General features: G+C 52.9%; 1 protein-coding gene across 2 annotated transcripts in view; it reads left to right on the top strand.

Moving 5' to 3' along the window:
* The window catches only part of MROH1 (maestro heat like repeat family member 1), a 73,385-nt gene that overhangs the window by 18,406 nt on the left and 29,903 nt on the right, over positions 1–25,076 (top strand). For both annotated transcript variants that reach the window (XM_084747860.1, XM_084747859.1), the window contains exons 7-14: positions 1,684–1,815; positions 2,881–3,043; positions 3,220–3,318; positions 7,618–7,769; positions 8,149–8,289; positions 8,432–8,524; positions 17,650–17,728; positions 18,933–19,046. In XM_084747860.1, the coding sequence (XP_084603986.1) occupies positions 1,684–1,815; positions 2,881–3,043; positions 3,220–3,318; positions 7,618–7,769; positions 8,149–8,289; positions 8,432–8,524; positions 17,650–17,728; positions 18,933–19,046 (973 nt within the window). The remainder of the gene's footprint in view (positions 1–1,683; positions 1,816–2,880; positions 3,044–3,219; positions 3,319–7,617; positions 7,770–8,148; positions 8,290–8,431; positions 8,525–17,649; positions 17,729–18,932; positions 19,047–25,076) is intronic.

Raw genomic sequence — 25,076 nt, 5'->3', positions numbered from 1 at the left:
CATTTTCTGTTCTTCTCCAAAGAAAGCATCAACAACCCTTCCTCGACCCCATGGCATGCTGTCTATGGCTCCTGTCAGGGGAGGGACTCTTGCAGGAACACCATGTTCCTGGAAAGAGAAATGTGAACCCAGCCAGCGGAAGTGGCCATCTTCTCTGTGACTTGCCAAGAACCACCATCTCAGAGTGCACCCCGCCCCTTCCCTGGGGCACTGACATTCAAGAATTCAAAACCCTTATCCTGAAGAAACAAAGCAGGGCTGAAGCTCTTTCCCTAAACTGGCAGATTCCTTGTCTCTGGAGCTATTTGTGGCTCTATGGTTACTTCCTGGAATGACCGTCTCATCCACTGTGGGCTCAGGAATGAAGGGGACTGTCTGTTGCTCGTGCAGCAGGCACCAGCAGCCAGCAAGCATGTCTCATCTGGTCCTGGGCCAGGGAACTTGGATACTGTGTGTGGCTTTCTTTTTTCTTTTTCTTTCTTTCTTTCTTTTTTATTTCCGAGACAGCATTTGTCTGTGTAGCCTTGCCTGTCCTGGACTTGCTTTGTAGACCAGGCTGGCCTCGAACTCACAGTGATCCACCTACCTCTGCCTCCCAAGTGCTGGGATTTAAGGTGTGGTGACACCTGGCTTGGCTTTTTTTTTTTTCTTTTTCCCTTTATGTATTTTATTGTATATGGTTGGATGTTTTGCCTGCATGTATGTCTGTCCACCATACATGTATGGTGCCCAGGGAGGCTAAAAAAGATGTTGGGTCCCCTAGGACTAGAGTAATAGACAGTTGGGAGCTGCCAGGTAGGTGCTGGGAACCTGTGTCTTCTGGAAGAGCAGTTAGTGCTCTTAACAGCGGAGCCTTCTCATGAGCCCCATGAATAGATTTCTTAACTGCACTGTATTGTCTTACATAGGTCCCAGCTGACATATTCACCTTTTCCTCTCCTGCTGTGGTGGGCAGCGTGGCTGTGGGAGACATAGTTATGGCATCAGTGAAGAGGCAGTCCCAGGGCCTATGGACCATTGGCCTATTCTGGGCCAGCCACTGCTCACACCCATGCTACCCAATGCAGGCTACTCTGTGGGTACAGCAAGCTACTCCCACCATGGGCAACTGGAAGCCTTCACTAGCCACTCCTCCATGGCCCTTTATATGGGCCTGGACACTGTCCATGCCAGCTTTCCAGTGCAGGTGGCATGAGTCCAAGGTGACTTGAGAGCTGCTGAGATAAGGATAGACTGAGGCCTGTGCCAAGGATTAGTCCAGGAGGCTGGGCCAGTAGTGCCGAGGCAGTGAGCAGAGAAGGACCGTGACTGAAGGAGGGCTGTAGTGGCTGTGTTTGACTTTGGTAGGCCTGGCTGCAGAAAATGATGGTTCAAGGATGGCTTCTTATCCTTGTGCCTGGGAGGCCAAGTGCGGAAGGAAGAGGGGCCCTCCAGGGCACCCCGCTGGCAGTACTCAGAGGGCAGAAGGTCACCAGCTCCTCTGCAGCTTGCTCCACACAGAAGACTGCCCTCGTCCCTTCTAAAGGCACACAGGCACTTACACAGGCTCTGAGGCTCAGCCAGTATGCTTTCCTTAAGGGCATGACCGTGTACAATGTAGCCCTGTAGAAACAAAATGCCCAAAGGGTACCTGGGTACGCATTTCACCTCTCATGCCATCCTGTGGGAACTTTTTTTCCTCAGCTGGCTCATCCATACCGTACGAAGATCCTGAAGGCCATGGAGACAGTACTGAGCAGTCATATCCACGAGGTGGACAAGGACACCGCTGCTGTTGTCATCCTCCTGGCTTCCAGTGAGATGACTAGGACCAAGGTAAGGGCCTCTGGCACGGAGGCTGGTGAGGACAGCTCCTTTTCTTTGGCTGCCATCCCATAGTATCTGGAACAAGGCAAGAGTCTGACTGGCAGAGACCCCTTGACCCTGTGTACCCCCTAGAGACCCCTTGGTCCTGTGTGCCCCCTAGAGACCCCTTGGTCCTGTGTGCCCTCTAGAGACCCCTTGGTCCTGTGTGCCCCCTAGAGACCCCTTGGTCCTGTGTGCCCCCTAGAGACCCCTTGGTCCTGTGTGCCCCCTAGAGACCCCTTGGTCCTGTGTGCCCCCTAGAGACCCCTTGACCCTGTGTGCCCCCTAGAGACCCCTTGACCCTGTGTACGCCCTAGAGACCCCTTGACCCTGTGTACCCCCTAGAGACCCCTTGACCCTGAGTGCTCCCTAGAGACCCCTTGACCCTGTGTGCCCCCTAGAGACCCCTTGGTCCTGTGTGCCCCCTAGAGACCCCTTGACCCTGTGTACGCCCTAGAGACCCCTTGGTCCTGTGTGCCCCCTAGAGACCCCTTGACCCTGTGTGCCCCCTAGAGACCCCTTGACCCTGTGTGCCCCCTAGAGACCCCTTGACCCTGTGTGCCCCCTAGAGACCCCTTGGTCCTGTGTGCCCCCTAGAGACCCCTTGGTCCTGTGTGCCCCCTAGAGACCCCTTGACCCTGTGTGCCCCCTAGAGACCCCTTGATCCTGTGTGCCCCCTAGAGACCCCTTGACCCTGTGTACGCCCTAGAGGCAGAGGCTAAAGCAGAGAACAAGACACCTGAACTCTTAGGATGAGGGTAGGAAGCCATACTCGGGCTAATGGCTGCATCGCCAGGCCTCGCCTCACCAGTCCTTCCTGCCACACTTTGTGGCTTCTCCCTTAGGCATCAGGGCCCCTACAGAAGAGAAGGAGGTGGGCTGAAGGCTATGCCATGTGGTCTCTGACGTGTATTCACTAGGAACACAAGGACACAGCAGCTTTTCCTTGTCTAGCCACCACTGAGGGCAGAGTATCTTGCTTGTATCTCTTGAGAGGTTCAGGGAGAGATCAACCTGGTGACTCTTTGGGTGCAGGAGCTGGACTGTGACTGGCAGCAGGCTGCAAGCAGAGTCCTGGTGGCGGTGGGAAAACAGTTCATCAACCAGGTGATGGAGGAGGTGCTCAGCAGGTTCCAGCCTGGCATTCTGCCCCACTCCTCAGTGCTGCACACACTTGCCAGCCTCTCAGTGTCCAATGGTAAGTGCCATTGTGATTCTGGTCCCTCGAGGTCCCTGAGGAGTTCTGGGGGCCTCTGAGGACTACTTGGGGTTCTGGTCTCCAACCTAAGCTGTGGGTCCCTTCCAAGTCCTGAGGAAGGGGTGGGTGGGAAGTGGGCTGGGCCTGCAGCCCCTGTGACAGCCTCTCTCTTACAGCATTTGGCATGGTTCCCTTTCTGCCATCCATCCTGAGCACCATGCTACCCATGCTGGGCATGGCCAAGCAGGACGCTCTGAAGGTGGTGTTCTGCTGCGGTAAGACGGGGCATTGCCCATCTCCTTTACTGTATGAACTGGGGCCTCTCTTGGGAGGCTGTGTACAAACGTGTCCTCTGTGGTGGATGTGGGCTCTCTACTAGTAAGATAGGGCCTAGTTAGCTGAGCCCCTGCTAAGGTGAGGCTGGGTAGGGCCTGCACTCACAAACATAGCCTGTGCCCCCTTACTGCCTCTCTCTGATGCGCTGAGAGGACTTCCCTCCCTAACCCCTGCAGGGTTTTTCAGAGGTCTCAATAGGCTAGGAGGGTGGAAAGAGTCTCTCTCCGACCTTCCACTCTTATACTATGTGTTCCCAGCTAGCAGAGTGGCTATTCCCTTGGTATCTCAGACCCGTGGCAGGGAAGGACCATAGCCACTGTCTTCCCACCATTCTCCTGTGGCCTGCAGTCCTTTGTGTGTTTGCAGGGGACTATGGGTGTTTTGTGGCCTGGACATTGTGCCTACTGGTAAGTGAGACTGTCAGTGGTTGAGGGCCTCCCTTCTCCTGGAACAGAGGGTCACTTTGGTAGAAGTAGAGATCTGAGACCATGGGCCACTTGCCGCCAGCAGCAGTGTCCTCACAGGCATGACCTTGGGTTTCCCGGTCTCCAGAACCCCTGACAGCAAGGCTGTGATTCTGATGTTGAGTGGACAGGGTGCATGTAGGCCTTTCATGGGTCTCAGGAGGACAGGATCCTCATGCCCAGCCCAGTGGGGACTGTTAGAGAGTTCTTGGCTTTTCTGCTTTTTTCCTGCTTCTTCTCAGAGCAGCAAAGTCTAGGAGGTTCTTCTCTCTCCTTCAGTCATTGCACTCCAGCCTTTCTTGCCCTGCCTTCCTGATGCCACTGTCTGTGGGATCCCTTCTCCCCAGTCCTTTCTGCCTGTGGTCGAGAGCAGGTCCAGGTCACAGTGGTAGGAACCCTGCTTGATGTAGGTTGGGATGACGAGGAGATCTGTGACAGTAGGGATAGTGTGAGCATTGGTAAACACACATTCAGACCCAGAAGGTGCTGGAGACAGGTGAGGGGGCCTCGCCCAGGTAAGGGCTATAGAGATTCTCCAACAAGGATGAAGGTATCTGTGTGTCCTGAGCATCTGATATTCATGCCAAGTGCTGGCGGCTGCTGCTCTGTGTGGCTCTCCTGGAGAGTATCTGGTGGGGCTGGGCCTGGCCCGTAGAAAGATGTCCTCTGATTCCTGCTGTATGGGCACCTTATGCTGTGGCAGGTGGGCTCCACCAAGATGAGCCCCCCTTTTTTTTTGCTGGGGCGAGGGGGTAGGGTCTTACAAGACTGGCTATGACTTTGAATCTCAGATTCTCCTGCTAGAGTTATTGACATATGCAGCCATTGCTTGGTTTATGTGGTTATAGGCCTTGAGGCCAGGTCTGTGTGTGTGCTAGGCAAGCACTTTCCCAGCGGCGCTCCATCTCCAGCCTTCTTTTGTTTCTGGAGCCAGGATCTCTGAACTTGGAGTCAGTTCTGCTACCTCAGCTTCCCATTTGCTTGGGGGGGGGGGCGCTGTTGGCTAAAGTCACCAAGCCTCAGCAGGAGCCCTTCCTACGTATCTGTGCTGCTCACACTGGGCATACCTTGTTTGCTGCTAGAAGACACAGTAGTCTTGTGGGTAGAGCAGCCTCTGTCAGGCCAGTGGGATCTCTGGTTCTGGGCGTCTGAGGCCAGGGGTAGCTGACGGGGACAACGCTGCAAGAGCAGAAGGCGATGAACAAGAGTCTAATGGAGGCCATCCATAGAGGAGCTGATGCACAGGTCTCAGAAGGGCCAGGGTAGCAGCCAGCCTGGCCTGCTGCCCGAGATGACAGGCAGCATATAAGTCCCACCTCTGAGCAAAGTCAACTAGGAAGGTGGCAACCAAATAAACAGAAACTGTGGCCTGGATAATATTAACTGTTTGGGTAAGAGAAAGTTACTAAAGGAAAGAATCTGACTAACAACCCAAGAAGATAACAGGGCAGAGTAAACTCATGAAGCAAGAGCATGTCACCATCAAGAAAAGTAAAAGCAAGCTTTCTAGCCAGGTGTGGTGGCATATGCTTTTAATCCTAGCACTCGGGAGGCAGAGGCAGGCTGATCGTTCTGTGTTGGCTAGCCTAGTCTACAAAGTGAGTCCAGGATAGCCAAGGCTACACAGAGAAACCCTGTCTCGAAAAACAAAAAAACAAACCAAAACAAAACCAAAAACCAAACCAAACCAAAACAAAAAACCCAAACAAACGAAATATCAAACTTTCTAGAAATGTGGCGAGAGAAATGAAAAGCACCACAGAATGATTGGAGGTTGAACTTGTAGTGAATATGGCATAATCCAGAGTTGTAGGAAATAGAGAAAAAATAAAGAAGAAAGGGTTCCTGGGTAAGACCATGGAGCCTGCATTCCAGTGACAGACACCTGGCAAAGAAACCAAAGGGATGTGTGAAGTTCCACAGACAGATAGACAGACAGACAGACAGAGAGGCCATGGCACGTATGCCCTGGACACCAGTAAAGAACTGGCATACCTTGATCTTTGGGAGTACCAGTCCACCCGGCAGTTTTCCACAGCTCCAACAGATGTCTCCACAGTGGACCATAGCTCTGCCCGTGCCATCTGACTGTGAGGGTGAAACAAAAGCTCTTCAGAGACATAGTCTTCCCTAGAGCAACCGAAGGGTGTGGCACTCAGGGGGCTTGAACTGAGATGGAGGGTACCCAGGTGCTGGCGGTCTTACGTGGTGTGAAGGAGGCTAGGGTGAGTGGCCAGCGATGTCATTCTTCAAAGCCGTGGGGTATTAGGGCTGTGTGGGTGACAAGCACCTGCAGAAGCAAGCAGATAGCAATGTAAGAGGATCTGACTACAGGGGCAGCAGAGCTGTACCAGAAGGGTTAGTGGTGGCAGACATGCTTGCCAGCCAGCCATCTCTCTTCATGGAGGAGGATCCTCATACCAGAGAGCACAGCAGGTGCGTGGCATGCTCACATGTCATGCCAGAGTGCTGCGAAGTAGCTACTGGAAAAGCCCGAGCATCCAGAGCCACGTGCCCTTCCTGGGACCCTGAGCCCACCGTGGCAGGAAGCAGCCAGGCTCACGTTTGAGAGTCACACTTTGAGGGCTAAAAAGGACTGGGAAACTCATAAAGCTATGGAGGCCCATGGGAGGGTCACACACCCGCTGCAAAGTAGCCACACCACACTGTTGGTCATCAGTGAGATGAGACAGGTAGCCTAGGGATCCTGCGGACAAGACCCTGTGCATCATGGCTCTGTACAGGGGCTGCAGGAACACCCTACTACTTGTCCCTGATACGGGCTGAGCCATCCCCATGCTGACAGAAATGGGTCAGTTTCCAGGCTCTTGTTAATGATCTGAGAGTTAGCCTTTACATCAAGATGCCCCGTTCACTACTCGGTCTGTGCACCATGGCTTGGGGTTGTGTGAAGTAGCTTGGGCAGAACGTGAGGCTTGATGGACTGACTGGTTCCAGAAGGTGGGAAGGGAAGCCCACCCCTGCCCCTGCTGCTCTGTTGTATTCTCTCCTGGCTCAGACCGAGGCCTGTGTCCTGGGCTCTAGCCCTAGCCATATCTTTGGACCTCTCATGTGACTGCCCACAGTGACTCAGAGCCTCTGCCCTACCCAGCTGTGTCCCCATTCAGGCCGCAGGCATAGCCAAGGAAGGCCTGATTGACAGCCCTGGCACCCTATGCCCATCCACCTAGGTCTGGACCCCTCTTTCCTGCTTCCTCTTGCCCTCACACTGGGCCTGACAGCCCTTGTGGTGCATGTAGCATGAGCCTGGGGAGGCTCCCTCCTTTTTTCACTAGGGCAGACACGGGAGCAAGGTTATTTCAGGGACACTGGATCAGGGCGTTGGTGGATTGGCACCTCCCTGAGGGCTGAGGGAGAGAATAGATTGCTCCCTCTTCCCTCCTCTGATAGTGTTGTGGCTTCTTGGAGCTTCTGCTTTCACTCGCCTCCACCCCCGGCCTCTGTTACACGTGCTGTCTTCTCTGCATCTCTTCTCTCTTTGAGGGCACCATCCAGTCAGGTTTAGGGCCACTCTCCTCTACGTGACCTTGTCCTGACAGGCCTGTAGTCATCCTGTTTCCACAGGCGGCCATATCCTGAGGTCTCAGGAAAGATAGAGATTTAAGGAGAACTCTGTTTACCCCGAGGATCCAGGGGTCACCACCCGGCCAGCTGCTGGTCTAAGCACCATGCCGTCTGTTTTGAGAGGTCATGGGCAGCACTGGGGAGCCAGTGTGGTTCGTGTCGGGAGTTGCTCATTGTCGGCCATCACAGCTCTGCAGCACTTCAGTGAGAGCACCTTGGAGTACCTGGCCAACCTGGATCAAGCCCCAGACCCCACAGTCAGGAAGGATACCTTTGCTACTGACATCTTTGGCGCCTACGAAGTTCTTTTCCACCACTGGCTGCAGAGCCGAGATGCCAAGGTACAACTATGATGGCATCCGGGGCTGAGACTCAGCCTATGAGACTTCTTCCTGCCTTTGCCCTTTCTCTCTGCCAGGGTGGTCCTAAGGGGAGAGGGGGGCCCAAGTTCCCTGCCCACGATTGGTGTTTAGAAGGTGATGAGGAGCCCCTGCATCCAACCGGAATCTACCTGTTCTAAAGCTTGGTCTAGAGGCCTGGTCGTTGCAGGCACTATGGCACCCACGCTCTGCCCTGAGACTGTGTCCCACACGGCCACCATCTAACCTCTTGCCACAGCTGTTGCATAGATGTGCTAGTAACTAGTAGCCATCAGGCTTGCATGTTAGACGTGGGGTTCAGAGCAGTGAGCAGACAGGGAGGCCTTTGCTGTCCTTTCAGCTCCGGCTTGCAGTGGTGGCAGCTCTGGGTCCCATGAGCCACCTGCTTCCCAGTGAGAAGTTGGAAGAGCAGCTTCCCAAGCTCCTCCCTGCAGTCCTTGGCCTCTACAAGAAGCATGCGGAGACCTTTCAGATATCTAAGGTATTTGGAGGGATGGAGGGAGGGCACAGCAGCACCAGGGCCCCCCAGAGCAGACCCTGTGGAAGCAACCTCATCCAAGTTCTCACTCCCCTCTTGTGGGGCAGAAGCTGGACTGAAAGTACCTCCTCCCCATCTTGAACAGAGTCTGGGCCAAATTCTCGAGGCAGCTGTGAGTGTGGGCAGCCGCGCATTGGAGGCTCAGCTTGACGCCCTCTTGGTGACTCTTCACGCTCAGGTAGGCTGGGACAGGACCACTTGGGGTGGTGGGTCTTGCGGGGTGGACTCTTCAAAGTGAGCTCCCTAATGGGAGCATGATTTGGAGTAGGTGCTTCAACCACACAGCTGCAGAATGGGCGTCCCGAGCACCACATGGGTGTGGCCTCCAGTCACGAGGCATCATTTGTGTAAGTGACTCAGCATGTTTCTCTTCTCTTGCTGTGACAAATACTGTGACTAAGACAACTAACAAAAAAGTGTTTAATTGGGCATGAAGTTTCAGAGAGATGGTGGGCCATGGTATGGTGACAGTCTGTCTGTCGGTCTGTGATTTATTAGCATGGCTTACAGGCTGTGGTCCAAGTAGTCCAACATTGATGGTCTCCTGACAGGCCGAGGACCTAGTAGTTGTTCAGTCCATGACACTGGATGTCTCAGCAGTCCTAATCGGGGCTGGGGCCCCGGGGAAGTCCTAGAGAGCTGCTGGGCCTTGGTCTGTTGGAATTCTGAGGATGCGAGCTCTAACCACAGTGAAGGGACCCAGCGAGAGTGAGGACAAGCAGGCGAAAAGCAAAACCTTTAGCCTGGTGTGGTGACGCACGCCTGTGATCCCAGCACTCCGGAGGCAGAGGCAGAGGCAGGCAGAGCTGTGTGAGTTTGAGGCCAACTTGGTCTACAAAGCAAGTCCAGGACAGCCAGGGCTCTGTTATACAGAGGAACTCTGTCTCGAAAAACAAAAAATAGGGGCTGGAGAGATGGCTCAGAGGTTAAAAGCACTGACTGCTCTTCCAGAAGTCCTGAGTTCAATTCCTACCAACTACATGGAAGCTCACAACCATCTATAATGAGATCTAATGCCTTCTTCTGGCCTGCAGGTGTACATGCAGGCACAACACTGTATACAAAATAATAAATGAATAAATCTTTTAAAAAAAATAAAAACAAAAATTAATTAAACTAAAGCTATACACTAGCTTGGGTTGTAAAGCTGACTACATGGGAAATCAGGGCATGGTGAGGTTGGTTACGTTGTTCTCTTAGAAGCAAGTGAAACAGGCTGAATAGAGTAGGTTGTGCACAGTGTTTAAAACTTGTGTAAAGATTATTGTATTTTATGGGTATGAGCGTTTTGCCTGTGTGTATTTGTGTCCCAGTTGTGTGCAGTACCCATGGAGGCCAGAAGAGGGCGCTGGATCCCCATCAGACTAGAGTTACCAACAGTCATGTGAGCCACCGTGTAGGTGCTGAGAATTAAGTCTCGATTTTCTGGAAGAGCAGCCAGATCCCTTAACTGTTGAGCTATTGCTCTAGCCCTAAAGTGCATAGGCTTAAATGATTTCAAGGCTTGTGACAAATTTGGCTGCACAGTCTGGCAAAAGTTCAATCTCTTTGGAGGCAAGAGTTAATTCCAAAAAACTGTATCCTCCTCCTTCCCTAACTCCCTAACTCCCTCCCTCCTCCCCTTCCTCCTCCTCCACTTCCTCTCCTTTGTTCCTTCTGTCTCTTCTTCCTCTTATGATTGAATGGATGCTTTATTCTAGAAGTGAATGCTTTGCATCCCGCCTTTCCAGCAGTGTCTGCCTGGGTTTCTTCTGTTGCTGACAGAAGCCGAGGGCCCTTACGTGTTCATATGGTACTGTCCCTCCCTCTCTACTTCAAACAGCACGGGACTAGGGGCTGGCCTCTGAGTCCTCCTTGATGACAGGAATGTGTGTACTGCTGCCAAAACCTGTGCATCCATCCTGCTCCTGGGTGAGAAAGGGCTAGAGACCTAGACCCAGTGTTCCGCCCAGCGTTCCGTGGGTACAGGTCCTCTTACCAGTCAGCTGCCCGGTGCCCTTTGTTCTAGATAGAAATTGTAAGTGAGCAAGAAGAAGCTTGTCAGGTGCTAAGCTTGAGCAATTCTGGCATGTTTTAGTTTTGTTTAAATTTTTTTTTAACTTATTTTTTTGTTTTTGGTTTTTGAGACAGGCTTTCTCTGTGTAGCGTTGGCTGTCCTGGACTCACTTTGTAGACCAGGCTGGCCTCAAACTCACAGCGATCCACCTGCCTCTGCCTCCCTGAGTGCTGGGATTAAAGGTGTGTGCCACCAAGCCTGGCTATTAAATTTTGTAATTTAAATGATGCCTTTTTTTTTTTTTTTTTTTTTTTGAGATGGGGGTCTAATACAGTATGGGTTGGTCTTGAATTTATAGGAATCCTTCTTGTCTCTGCCTCTGGAATTCTGGAATTACAAGGGTGTACCACCACACTCCACTCTATGACAGCGTTTGTATCCCTCAGCATTCTAAAGAAGCAAGCTGCACGCTCTGTTACAGCTCTTGTTCAGACCCTGAATAGCAGGGGCCGGTGTTACAACTCCCAGGCCTTTTGGTCTAGAGGCTGCTGCCCAGCTCTCTAGATCCGGGCCTGCAGCACCTCTCTGTGGCTCTGCTCTCTATTCTTCTTTTCTTTTTTCTCTTTCTGAGACAGGGTTTCTCTGTGTAGCCCTGGCTGTCCTGGACTCACTTTGTAGACCAGGCTGGCCTTGAACTGACAGCGATCCCCCTGCCTCTGCCTCCTGAGTGCTGGGATTAAAGGCGTGTGCCATCACGCCCGGCTTCTCTTTCTATTCTTGATACTCAGCTCTACCTTCCCTGCTACAGCTGCTGGTCTAGCTCCTGCTCTGGTCTCTCTTTCCAGCCGCCCCGCCGTAAGCAGCCAGCTGCCTGGGCAGTTTTCAGCTTGGCCTCCAGGCTGCAGAGTGACCACTGCTGCTGTTTTGTTCCTTTTGTCCTTGTTTCCATCATCCTTTCTCTGCTGTTGCTTTCCTGTCACCTCCTCAGCCCAGTTACTAAAGGCAAGCCAGAAAACATCACTCGAGGGGAGCCTTTTATTGGGCCTGGTGTTGCACAGACTGTTTGGGTGTCTCTCAGCTGACTCACCAAGTGACTCAAGCCACTCGCTCACACATGTAATATAGCCAGAGGTGTTTCACAAGAGACTTCCCTTCAAGTAAAGGCTGCCGTTCATAGGGATCATAGCTTTGGTCCGTTAGCACCCGTCTCTGCAGTTCCTCTCCGGCAGGCTACCAGGGGACATGTCTCCTCTCTTGCCCCAGTAGAAGTGATTGCAGGATCATTCAGAGTTCACCATGGGCTTGTCATCACAGGATGTCCAATGTAAGCTTTACAGTAGTTCTGACAGGGTCTGTACCTTCAAGAGCCAGAGCAAGCAGCCATAGTGTGCAGTTTCCTCAAGGCATCTGTAGAGTGTTCTCGACAGTCAGTGCTGGCACAAGGGTGGGATGTCTGGCTGTTTGGCTGACATTCATTTATACAGCAAGGAAGAATCCAAAAATTGCTAGTTAGGGAATCAAACTGCCCCATCCTCCAATACCAGGAGGGGTTACAGTAAGAACTTAGCCTTGGGCTCGTGAGATGGTTCTGTGGGTAAAAGTGCTTGCCACTCAAGCTGGGCTCCCACATAGCAGTAGAGGAGGAGAACTGACTCCATTGAGTTGTTCTCTGATCTCTCCCTGGCTAGCACACACCCTACCTACCCCCTAATAATAATACTAAGTAAATACTTAGCAAAGAAATTATTGAGCCCAGTGGTGGTGATGGCGCACACCTTTAATCCCAGCTCTTGGGAGGCGGAGGCCGGAGGATCTCTGTGAATTTGAGGCCAGCCTGGTCTACAAAGTGAGTTCCAGGACAGCCAGGGCTACAAAGAGAAACTCTGTCTTGAAAAAAAAAAAAAGATAGAAAAAGAACTTTTTGGTTCTGGAGGCTGGAAGGACAACAGCTCAGCTTATTTGCTGTTCTTCTGTAGGACCTGAGTTCAGTTTCCGCCATCCACACGTTTGCTCCTAACCTGTGGCTCCAGTTCCAGAAGATCCAGTGCTGGCACCAAGCTCTTTTGGTTTTTCGGGACAGGGTTTCTTTGCATAGCCCTGGCTGTCCTGGAACTCAGTCTGCAGACCAGGCTGGTCTTGAACTCAGAGATCCACCTGCCTTTGTTTCCCAAGTGCTGGATTAAAGGGGAGCTCCAACAATACAGGCTAAAAATAAGGAAATCACTGGGCCTGATGGCGCATGCTTTTAATCCCAGCACGGGAGGCAGAGGCAGGTTGATTTCTGTGAGTTCCAGGACAGCCTGGTCTACAAAGTGAGTTCCAGGACAGCCATAGCTATGTAGAGAAACCCTGTCTTGTAAAAACAAACAAACAAAAACAACAACAAAAAAAATAAAAAGAAAGAAAGAAAGAAAAGAAGGAAAGGAAGGAAGGAAAAAAAGGATATCTTTAAAAAAAGAATTTACCAGGCTGAATGTGGTGGTATATGCCTTTAATCCCAGTACTTGGGAAACCGAGGCAAGTAGATCTCTGTGAATTTGAGGCCAGACTGATCTACATGGTAGGTTCCAGGACAGCCAGGGTTATGTAGAGAAAATCTGTCTCAGAAGCAAACAAGCAAACAAAATGAAAAAAGAAATGACTACTAGCACTAATATTGTGCTGTCACACTGCTCCCCTCTCCCAGCTGTGCTGCTGTCACACTGCTCCCCTCTCCCAGCTGTGCTGCTGTCACACTGCTCCCCTCTCCCGGCTGTGCTGCTGTCACACTGCTCCCCTCCCCCGGCTGTGCTGCTGTCACACTGCTCCCCTCCCCCGGCTGTGCTGTCACACTGCTCCCCTCTCCCAGCTGTGCTGCTGTCACACTGCTCCCCTCTCCCAGCTGTGCTGCTGTCACACTGCTCCCCTCCCCCAGCTGTGCTGTCACACTGCTCCCCTCTCCCAGCTGTGCTGCTGTCACACTGCTCCCCTCTCCCAGCTGTGCTGCTGTCACACTGCTCCCCTCTCCCAGCTGTGCTGCTGTCACACTGCTCCCCTCCCCCAGCTGTGCTGTCACACTGCTCCCCTCTCCCAGCTGTGCTGCTGTCACACTGCTCCCCTCTCCCAGCTGTGCTGCTGTCACACTGCTCCCCTCTCCCGGCTGTGCTGCTGTCACACTGCTCCCCTCCCCCAGCTGTGCTGCTGTCACACTGCTCCCCTCTCCCAGCTGTGCTGCTGTCACACTGCTCCCCTCTCCCAGCTGTGCTGCTGTCACACTGCTCTCCTCTCCCAGCTGTGCTGCTGTCACACTGCTCCCCTCCCCCAGCTGTGCTGCTGTCACACTGCTCCCCTCTCCCAGCTGTGCTGCTGTCACACTGCTCCCCTCTCCCGGCTGTGCTGCTGTCACACTGCTCCCCTCTCCCGGCTGTGCTGCTGTCACACTGCTCCCCTCCCCCGGCTGTGCTGTCACACTGCTCCCCTCTCCCGGCTGTGCTGCTGTCACACTGCTCCCCTCCCCCAGCTGTGCTGTCACACTGCTCCCCTCTCCCAGCTGTGCTGTCACACTGCTCCCCTCTCCCAGCTGTGCTGCTGTCACACTGCTCCCCTCCCCCAGCTGTGCTGTCACACTGCTCCCCTCCCCCGGCTGTGCTGCTGTCACACTGCTCCCCTCCCCCAGCTGTGCTGTCACACTGCTCCCCTCCCCCAGCTGTGCTGTCACACTGCTCCCCTCTCCCAGCTGTGCTGTCACACTGCTCCCCTCCCCCAGCTGTGCTGCTGTCACACTGCTCCCCTCCCCCAGCTGTACTGTCACACTGCTCCCCTCCCCCAGCTGTGCTGTCACACTGCTCCCCTCCCCCAGCTGTGCTGTCACACTGCTCCCCTCTCCCAGCTGTGCTGTCACACTGCTCCCCTCTCCCAGCTGTGCTGCTGTCACACTGCTCCCCTCCCCCAGCTGTGCTGTCACACTGCTCCCCTCCCCCAGCTGTGCTGTCACACTGCTCCCCTCCCCCAGCTGTGCTGTCACACTGCTCCCCTCCCCCAGCTGTGCTGTCACACTGCTCCCCTCCCCCAGCTGTGCTGCTGTCACACTGCTCCCCTCTCCCAGCTGTGCTGCTGTCACACTGCTCCCCTCTCCCAGCTGTGCTGCTGTCACACTGCTCCCCTCTCCCAGCTGTGCTGCTGTCACACTGCTCCCCTCTCCTGGCTGTGCTGCTGTCACACTGCTCCCCTCTCCCGGCTGTGCTGCTGTCACACTGCTCCCCTCCCCCAGCTGTGCTGTCACACTGCTCCCCTCCCCCAGCTGTGCTGTCACACTGCTCCCCTCCCCCAGCTGTGCTGTCACACTGCTCCCCTCCCCCAGCTGTGCTGCTGTCACACTGCTCCCCTCCCCCGGCTGTGCTGCTGTCACACTGCTCCCCTCTCCCGGCTGTGCTGCTGTCACACTGCTCCCCTCTCCCGGCTGTGCTGCTGTCACACTGCTCCCCTCCCCCAGCTGTGCTGCTGTCACACTGCTCCCCTCCCTCAGCTGTGCTGCTGTCACACTGCTCCCCTCTCCCAGCTGTGCTGTCACACTGCTCCCCTCCCCCAGCTGTGCTGTCACACTGCTCCCCTCCCCCAGCTGTGCTGTCACACTGCTCCCCTCCCCCAGCTGTGCTGTCACACTGCTCCCCTCTCCCAGCTGGGCTGTCACACTGCTCCCCTCCCCCAGCTGTGCTGCTGTCACACTGCTCCCCTCCCCCAGCTGTGCTGTCACACTGCTCCCCTCCCCCAGCTGTGCTGTCACACTGCTCCCCTCCCCCAGCTGTGCTGTCACACTGCTCCCCTCTCCCAGCTGTGCTGTCACACTGCTCCCCTCTCCCAGCTGTGCTGCTGTCACACTGCTCCCCTCCCCCAGCTGTGCTGTCACACTGCTCCCCTCCCCCAGCTGTGCTGTCACACTGCTCCCCTCCCCCAGCTGTGCTGCTGTCACACTGCTCCCCTCCCCCAGCTGTGCTGCTGTCACACTGCTCCCCTCCCCCAGCTGTGCTGCTGTCACACTGCTCCCCTCTCCCAGCTGTGCTGCTGTCACACTGCTCCCCTCTCCCAGCTGTGCTGCTGTCACACTGCTCCCTTCCCCCAGCTGTGCTGTCACACTGCTCCCCTCCCCCAGCTGTGCTGCTGTCACACTGCTCCCCTCTCCCGGCTGTGCTGCTGTCACACTGCTCCCCTCTCCCAGCTGTGCTGTCACACTGCTCCCCTCTCCCAGCTGTGCTGTCACACTGCTCCCCTCCCCCAGCTGTGCTGTCACACTGCTCCCCTCCCCCAGCTGTGCTGTCACACTGCTCCCCTCCCCCAGCTGTGCTGTCACACTGCTCCCCTCTCCCGGCTGTGCTGCTGTCACACTGCTCCCCTCCCCCAGCTGTGCTGCTGTCACACTGCTCCCCTCTCCCGGCTGTGCTGCTGTCACACTGCTCCCCTCTCCCGGCTGTGCTGCTGTCACACTGCTCCCCTCCCCCAGCTGTGCTGCTGTCACACTGCTCCCCTCTCCCGGCTGTGCTGCTGTCACACTGCTCCCCTCTCCCAGCTGTGCTGTCACACTGCTCCCCTCCCCCAGCTGTGCTGTCACACTGCTCCCCTCCCCCAGCTGTGCTGTCACACTGCTCCCCTCCCCCAGCTGTGCTGTCACACTGCTCCCCTCCCCCAGCTGTGCTGCTGTCACACTGCTCCCCTCCCCCAGCTGTGCTGCTGTCACACTGCTCCCCTCTCCCAGCTGTGCTGTCACACTGCTCCCCTCCCCCAGCTGTGCTGTCACACTGCTCCCCTCTCCCAGCTGTGCTGCTGTCACACTGCTCCCCTCTCCCAGCTGTGCTGCTGTCACACTGCTCCCCTCTCCCAGCTGTGCTGCTGTCACACTGCTCCCCTCCCCCAGCTGTGCTGTCACACTGCTCCCCTCTCCCAGCTGTGCTGCTGTCACACTGCTCCCCTCCCCCAGCTGTGCTGTCACACTGCTCCCTTCCCCCAGCTGTGCTGTCACACTGCTCCCCTCCCCCAGCTGTGCTGTCACACTGCTCCCCTCTCCCAGCTGTGCTGCTGTCACACTGCTCCCCTCCCCCAGCTGTGCTGTCACACTGCTCCCTTCCCCCAGCTGTGCTGTCACACTGCTCCCCTCCCCCAGCTGTGCTGTCACACTGCTCCCCTCCCCCAGCTGTGCTGTCACACTGCTCTCCCCTCCCCCAGCTGTGCTGTCACACTGCTCCCCTCCCCCAGCTGTGCTGTCACACTGCTCCCCTCCCCCAGCTGTGGTGTCACACTGCTCTCCCCTCCCCCAGCTGTGCTGTCACACTGCTCCCCTCCCCCAGCTGTGCTGTCACACTGCTCTCCTCCCCCAGCTGTGCTGTCACACTGCTCTCCCCTCCCCCAGCTGTGCTGTCACACTGCTCTCCTCCCCCAGCTGTGCTGTCACACTGCTCCCCTCCCCCAGCTGTGCTGTCACACTCTCCCCTCCCCCAGCTGTGCTGTCACACTGCTCTCCCCTCTCCCAGCTGTGCTGGCATACACTTGTAATCTTAGCATTAGTGAGACTGAGCCAGAAGGATATGAGTTCAAGGCTTGCCTGGGCTACATAAATCCTGTCTCAAAAGAATCAAAAGCATAGGCTGGAGAAATGGTTCTGTGGTTAAGAATATTTGTTGCTCTCCCAGACCAGCCTAGGTTTGATTACCAGCACCCACAAGGCAACTGACAACTGTCTAACTCCAGTCCAAGGGAATCTGACACCCGCTTTGATCTCCAGGGGCACCAGGAATGAATACATCCATTCACACAAAACACTCATACACAGAGAACAGTAAAGTACATCTTTCATTTTATTTTGCCTGAATGTTTATCTGTGTACTATGTGTGTGCCTGGTACCCACAGAGATCAGAAAAGGCCTCAAACCCACTGCAACTGTAGTTATAGGGTTTTTTTCGAAACAGGGTGTCTCTATGTAGCCTTGGCTGTCCTGGACTTGCTTTGTAGACCGCCTGCCTCTGCCTCCCAAGTGCTGGGATTAAAGGCGTGCGCCACCACTGCCTGGCTTGTAGTTACAGTTGTAAGCTGACAAGTGGGTGCTGAGAATCAAACCCAGGTCCTCTGGAAGAGTAGCTAGACCTCTTAGCCACTGAGTATCACTCCAACCCGTCTGTAAAAAAAAATTTTTTGAAACCAAAAGCAGCAACAACAAAATACCCTTCCAGTTTTCCAGTATACCCAGGTGTTCCTAGTAGAGCCACTTATCTATTGCACGTCAGGGCCGTGAGATGACTATGAGCCGGTCACCGCAATCTCTGTCTGTCTTCTGGAGCAGATTTGTGTGCCTGTGGAGTCCTCGAGCCCCCTGGTGATGAGTAGCCAGAAGGAGGTGCTTCGCTGCTTTACAGTGCTGGGTGAGTGGTGGCCTGGGTGGTGGCTTCTGTACAAGGAAGCTTCAGAGGACATGTCTGAGCCAGTTATCTTTCTTCATCATCGTCATCATCATCTCAGATGGTCTTGAGTTTCATGATCCTTCTGCCTCAAATACTGGAGTCCCAGTTGTGTGCCATCATGCCTGGTCAGGTGCCCCCTTTAAGGAGGATAGTGGCTTCATGGCTCAGGCTGAGGAGGGGCCAGGGGGTCAAGCAAGGTGTTAGTTATACCCCTAAGTCCCTGGTTTCATTGAAGTGCATGTTACAGCCCTACTTCTCTTCTTCTAGAACCTTCTGTCTCCCATTCCACACATTTCTATCCTTGACCCTCACCCACAGCCCACTGCTTTGCACCCTGCCTGACTCTGGCCATTAGTCTGACATTACCTGACCCCAGCTAGAGGTGATAGCATCTTTCAGTGCCAGTGCTCTGCTAGAGCTTGGGTCTAGGACAGTCAGAGCCTGGTCTGTCTACCAGCTCTGTCCCTGGTGTCTGTATTCTGTCACAGCCTGCTTGCCAGCATGAGGGTCAGGCAGAGGCTTGTGACCTGCCAGCTGCCTAAGACCATTGACATCAGCATTCACCTAGAGCCTAGAGGGAGGGAAGCCTGGGAGACTGGTTCAGCTGGTTCAGAGTGTGGTGGGAGGGAGGACCGGTTTTTTTTTTGTTTTTTGTTTTTGTTTTTTTTTCTGTCATTGACACTGGTTCTCAAAGGTGAGAGAACTCATCAATGTAATTTCCAGAAGGTTCCCACTGGCAATGATATAGGTCCAGGGTGATGGTCTGTATAGGGTCAGGGTGGGAATTGTTTTTTTTAGCTGCAGACCAGCCCAGAAGCAGGAAGGGCTCCCCATGAATTAAGTTGGAATGAGCCTACTGACCATGTGACCCCAGGTCTGAGTCTCACATGAACTGTGTGGTGCCAACACTTCGGTGTTGAAGCCCCTGTGCTCAGACCCTTCACTTTATACAGTCACTCAAAGAAACCACTGGGGTGACCTTGCTGGCCAGGGAGTTCCAGCTTCCTGCACTTCCTCTGTGCGCCTTTGCCTTCCCTGCCCCTGTAGCTCCAGCTACAGAGGGACCAAGATAGACGTGCTTAGTCCCAGCATGCTTAGGGAGCAAACATGGAACAAGGAGCAAAGAGACTGTTGGGCAGTATCTGATGCGTGTGTTGCCCCACAGCCTGCTGCTCTCCTGACCGCCTGCTGGGCTTCTTACTGCCCAGGCTGGACACCAACAACGAGAGGCTCCGCCTGGGTACCCTGCAGATCTTGAGACACATCATCAACTCTGCCGGTGAGTACCTTGTGTGCTTGCAGACTGGCCACCTGGGCCATGCTCACTGCAGGGTAGTGCCAAGCTAAGAGAGCAGCATCCTTTAATCCCAGCACTTGGGATACAGAGGCAGGTGGATTGCTGTGAGTTTGAGGCCAGCCTGATCTACAAAGAGAATTCCAGGACAGCCAGGGCTGTTACATGGGAAAGCCTGTCTGGGGTAGGGCGGCGGGGAGAAAGAAAGAAAAGAGAGAGTGCAGCATCCTACTTTGAGTTACTGATGGTGGTAGCGTTTACTTTGGTGGTTTTCACAATTGAACTTTATCTTAAGTTACTGCTGTGATAAGATACCATGACCAAAGCAACTTATAGAAGAAAAGGTTTATTTGGGGGTGGGAGACAACAGAGAGAAAGTGCACATCTGCAAGCATATGATAACTGGCAAGGGACAGGCCTTAGCAACCTCAAAGCCTGTCCCCAGTGGTGCCTCCTCCAGCAAGGCCACACCACCTAATCATTTCCAGCTCTTCTACCAACTGGGACTAAGCATTCAAACCTGTGAGCCTGTGGGGCCACTCCCACCCAAACTACCACAGACTTAGAACTTAGGGTTCGACGCGTGCTGGACAGGCATTCTACCTCAGAGCAGCACCTTCAGCCCCCAGTTTCCTGCTTTTAAAGGAGACTTATATGATTTGTAGTATGCTTCATAAAGATAATCATAGTTGTACATGTGGGGTTGTGTTTAAGTGAATTTCATTCATGCCCTGTCAGAGGTCAGACAACAGTGACCATAGGCCACATTGGTGGCATTAGATAAAAGTTCAGAAAGATAGAGCTGTTGCCTGGGGCTCTTCTGGCCAGGGGTTTAGGGCACCAGAAGTGGACTTTTGGTGCTGTTTTTTTAAGGATGCGAGTGTGTACGTGCATGCGTGTTTACATTTAAGAGTTCAGTGGATTGGAATTCAGGCAAAAAGACACATGAGTTGTGAAAGAGTATACAAAAGGTAAATTATTTTTCTAGTTTCAACTCTGTCATTGTTTTTTGTGTGGTTGTTTTTTTGTTTTGGTGAATATGTGCATAAAAATTAATTGATAGTGAAACTGTAAAACCATAAAGGAAGGTTCATGGCTTCATGGCATTCTAACTGTGTAGAAGCTCACTGAGGGGCATAGCATTCAGGACTGTGTAAGTGTTTGTTTGCTATATGCCTTCTTTTTCTCTTCCTTCTTTTTTGAGACAGAGTCTCTCTATAGCCCTGACTGTCTGGGAACTCACTATGAAGACCAGGCTGGCCTCAAACTCACAGAGATCCACCTGCCTCTATCTGCTAAGTGCTGGGATTGAAGGCGAGCGCCACCACAGCCAGCATTTGACTGGATACCTTCATCAAGCTCTGTGCTGCTTTTATTGAGTTCATTACAGTAAATTCTTTAGAGAAGGAGGAGTTCAACAGTGGTATGTGACTCTTACATACACTCTTTTTTTGTTGTTGTTTTGTTTTTGTTTTTGTTTTTCAAGACAGTGTCTCTCTGTATAGCCTTGGCTCTTACATACACTCTTATCATATTTTCTGAGTTACTTTTTTTCCCCTTTTTTGAGACAGGGTTTTCTGTGTAGCCCTGGCTGTCCTGAAACTCACTCTGGACCAGGCTGGCCTTCAGCTCACAGAGATCCTCCTGCCTCTGCCTCCCAAGTGCTGGGATTAAAGGCGGGTGCCACAACCATCCAGCCGTCTAAGTCACTTCTTAAATTGTCTTCAAAACAATTTTGAAGGTGCTTCAAAACAAAGTGCTTTAGAAGGCACTTTGTTTACCTATGTTTTATTTATTTTTCTCTGTGTTCTTTCTCTGGGCATTTCATATGGAAATGTCTGCATCAACACCTGGGCACAGTCCACAGCACTTCGTTTCTTTCCTACCTTCTCATGTCTACCTTAGAGAACTTCCTTGTTTTTGTAAATGCAGATTCAAGATGCTTTTAAATGTTTATCTTGATACAGCTCACATACAGAACTAGTATAGAGAGTAACTGTTTTTTCAGTGAGTGATAACACAAGCCCATTATTTCCCACCAGGGTATGGCAGTGCCCAGGTGCCATTGTCAGGTCTTGGAAGGTATGGCAGTGCCCAGGTGCCACTGTCAGGTCTTGGAAGGTATGGCAGTGCCCAGGTGCCTCTGTCAGGTCTTGGAAGGTATGACAGTGCCCAGGTGCCTCTGTCAGGTCTTGGAAGGTATGACAGTGCCCAGGTGCCTCTGTCAGGTCTTGGAAGGTATAGCAGTGCCCAGGTGCCACTGTCAGGTCTTGGAAGGTATAGCAGTGCCCAGGTGCCACTGTCAGGTCTTGGAAGGTATGACAGTGCCCAGGTGCCTCTGTCAGGTCTTGGAAGGTATAGCAGTACCCAGGTGCCACTGTCAGGTCTTGGAAGGTATGGCAGTGCCCAGGTGCCACTGTCAGGTCTTGGAAGGTATGGCAGTGCCCAGGTGCCTCTGTCAGGTCTTGGAAGGTATGGCAGTGCCCAGGTGCCTCTGTCAGGTCTTGGAAGGTATGGCAGTGCCCAGGTGCCTCTGTCAGGTCTTGGAAGGTATGGCAGTGCCCAGGTGCCTCTGTCAGGTCTTGGAAAGTATGGCAGTGCCCAGGTGCCACTGTCAGGTCTTGGAAGGTATGACAGTGCCCAGGTGCCTCTGTCAGGTCTTGGAAGGTATGACAGTGCCCAGGTGCCTCTGTCAGGTCTTGGAAGGTATGGCAGTGCCCAGGTGCCACTGTCAGGTCTTGGAAGGTATGGCAGTGCCCAGGTGCCACTGTCAGGTCTTGGAAGGTATGGCAGTGCCCAGGTGCCTCTGTCAGGTCTTGGAAGGTATGGCAGTGCCCAGGTGCCACTGTCAGGTCTTGGAAGGTATGGCAGTGCCCAGGTGCCACTGTCAGGTCTTGGAAGGTATGGCAGTGCCCAGGTGCCACTGTCAGGTCTTGGAAGGTATGACAGTGCCCAGGTGCCATTGTCAGGTCTTGGAAGGTATGGCAGTGCCCAGGTGCCACTGTCAGGTCTTGGAAGGTATGGCAGTGCCCAGGTGCCACTGTCAGGTCTTGGAAGGTATGGCAGTGCCCAGGTGCCACTGTCAGGTCTTGGAAGGTATGACAGTGCCCAGGTGCCTCTGTCAGGTCTTGGAAGGTACGGCAGTGCCCAGGTGCCCTGTCAGGTCTTGGAAGGTATGGCAGTGCCCAGGTGCCTCTGTCAGGTCTTGGAAGGTATGACAGGCCCAGGTGCCACTGTCAGGTCTTGCAACTGTAGCTTCCAGCACAAGAGGATGTTACATGTCGTATAAGGGAAGATAAATTGCAGAGAACGGATCATTTTGTATCTGACTTAGTTTTGTTTTCTGTTCACAGTGTGTGTATGTGTGTGTGTGTGTGTGTGTGTGTGTGTGTGTGTGTGATATGTGTGTGTGATGTGTATGATGTGTGTGTGTGTCTGTATGATGTGTATTGTGTGATGTGTGATGTATATTGTGTGGTGTGTGTGTGTATGATGTGTGTGTGTGTCTGTGTGTGATGTGGATGTGTATTGCGTGGTGTGTGTGTGTGTATGTGTGATATGTGTGTGTGATGTGTATTGTGTGTGTTTGTGTATGATGTGTGTGTGTCTGTGTGTGATGTGTATTGTGTGTGTGTGATGTGTATTGTGTGGTGTGTGTGTGTGTGTGTGTGTGTGTACCTCACCGAGTCCATTTGTAGTGAGGTCCTCTGCAAGGCACTCATCTGACAAGGGATGAGTCCACTTTGCCCGCTTCCCACCCTAACGAAGGCCTCCAGCTCCCTGTGCACACGTAGCTGGATGTGTAGCTAGGGGCAGAGTTTCCAGGTGTAGCTTGTGCGCGGTTGTGCAAACAGCAGCACGTGGAAGCATTCTGGTACTGCAAACACCCAGTGAAGCCAGTCCTCTGCATTCCACCCGAGTCAGTCGCTCTGCAGCAAGTCTTATGTGCCAGACTGTACCAAAAGCAGCCATCGCTCCCAAGGTTGCCCAAACAAACAAAATCCCTGACAAGGGCAAGGATGGCGCACACAGACAGGCTTTTCCTGGAGTCTGGTTTTATCTGTGCCTTACGTTGTCTGAGATTACAGTTCGCTCTGTTGCCTTAACACTAGGTAGCGCCCTGAGCTCAGCTTTGCAGCAGTTCTCCCGTGGACTTCCAGCCATATAAAATAGGAGCAGGATAGTAACTTCAGGAGAGCAAAGCCGTCCGTAGTGGTCTGTTGCTCCTGAGACACCTGGTGATCTAAGATGAACTTCAGCGAGCCGTTGTTTGAGCTTCACTGTGAGTCCCAGCTGGGACACAGGTTAATTTTAAATTCTCTTTAAAAAATTCACACAACCGCTGCCCCAGTGAGTCGCAGCTGCCTTGGTTTATCTTTCACACCTTTGCACTTCATCCCTAAGAGTCCAAAGTCTAGCTATGGTTAGTTTGGTTTTTGTCTTAGGGGGACTTTGTTGTTTTGGTATGTTTTTGTTTTTGTTTGGTTTGGTTTTTCAAGACAAGGTTTCTCTGTGTAGTCCTAGCTGTCCTAGAACTCACTCTGTAGAGCAGGCTGGCCTCAAACTCACAGAGCTCCACCTGCCTCTGCCTCCCGAGTGCTGGGATTAAAGGCGTGCGCCGTTGCACCGGGCTATGATAAATTTCAATGGATACTATGGAGTGGTTTTCGCTGGATGTGGTAAATACCTGTAACACAAACACTCATAAGGGGGCAGGAGAATCACAAGCTCCAGGGAAGCTAAGGAGGCTGGCAAAGGAAGCTAGTGAGCTCAAGCCCAACCCAGGCTATAGAGCAAGCCCGTCTCAGGAACAAAGAAGTAAAGAGGCTGGAGAGATGGCTCAGCAGTTAGCAATGTTTACTGCTCTTGTAGAGGACCTGAATTAATTTCCCAGAACTTACATTAGGCAGCACATAATCATCTCTAACTCCAGTAGAGCATCAAATGCCTGTGGATCTCCACGGGCCCCTGCACATAAACTTGCGCAGGCACATATACATCTGCTTTTTTTTGGTTTTTCAAGATAGGGTTTCTCTGTGTAACAGCCTTGACTATCCTGGACTCACTTTGTAGACCAGGCTGGCCTCAAACTCATAGTGATCTGCCTGCCACTGCCTCCTGAGTGCTGGGATTAAAGGCATGTGTCACCACACCCAGCCAAATAACTGCTTTTTAAAAATAATTTTAATTTTATTAATTTATTTGGATTACAACTCAATTGTTATCCCATCACTTGTATCCTCCCGGTCCTCCCTCCCTCCTGCTTTCACCCTATTCCCCTCCCCTAGGTCTAAGACCGAGAGGGACCTCCTCCCCCACTATATGGTCATAGGCTATCAAGTCTCATCTTGGTAGCCTGCTTATTCTTTCTTTGAGTGCCATCAGGCCTCCCCACCAAGGGGAGGTGGTGAAATATGGAGCACCAGAGTTCATGTCAGAGTCAGTCCCCACTCTCCACATAACTGTGGAGAATGTCAAGGCTGGTTGATCAATGGAATAGAATCAAAGACCCAGAAATAAATCCACACACATATGGTCACTTGATTTTTGACAAAGAAGCCAAATCTATTCAATGGAAAAAGGATAGCATCTTCAACAAATGGTGCTGGTCTAACTGGATGTCTAGATATAGAAAAATGCAACTAGACCCATATTTGTCACCATGAATAACTGTTTTTTTAAAAGGAAGGAAAATAAGAAAGAACGAACGAGGGCACTGGAAACAATGCAGGCATACATCCTCTCAACATTGTTCTTCCAGAGGAATAAGTTCAATTCCCAAAATTCTCCCATATGAAAGAAACCCTGCCTCAAAACACTGAAAAACCAGCACTTGGGAGGCAGAGCGAATGATCTCTGTGAGTTTGAGGACAATCTGGTCTACAAAGTGAATCTAGGACAGCCAGGGCTAAACAGAGAAAACCTGTCTCGAAAAACTGAAAGAAAAAAAAAAAGTACCAGGACATAAAAGAGTATGTTGCTGGCACTCAGCAGGAAGGAGCCCCCAGACCAGCA

The sequence above is a fragment of the Acomys minous genome (genome assembly GCF_964271855.1).
Source record: "Acomys minous genome assembly, chromosome: 12".
Classification (NCBI taxonomy): Eukaryota; Metazoa; Chordata; class Mammalia; order Rodentia; family Muridae; genus Acomys; species Acomys minous.
This window is presented reverse-complemented; position numbering and strand designations above follow the sequence as displayed.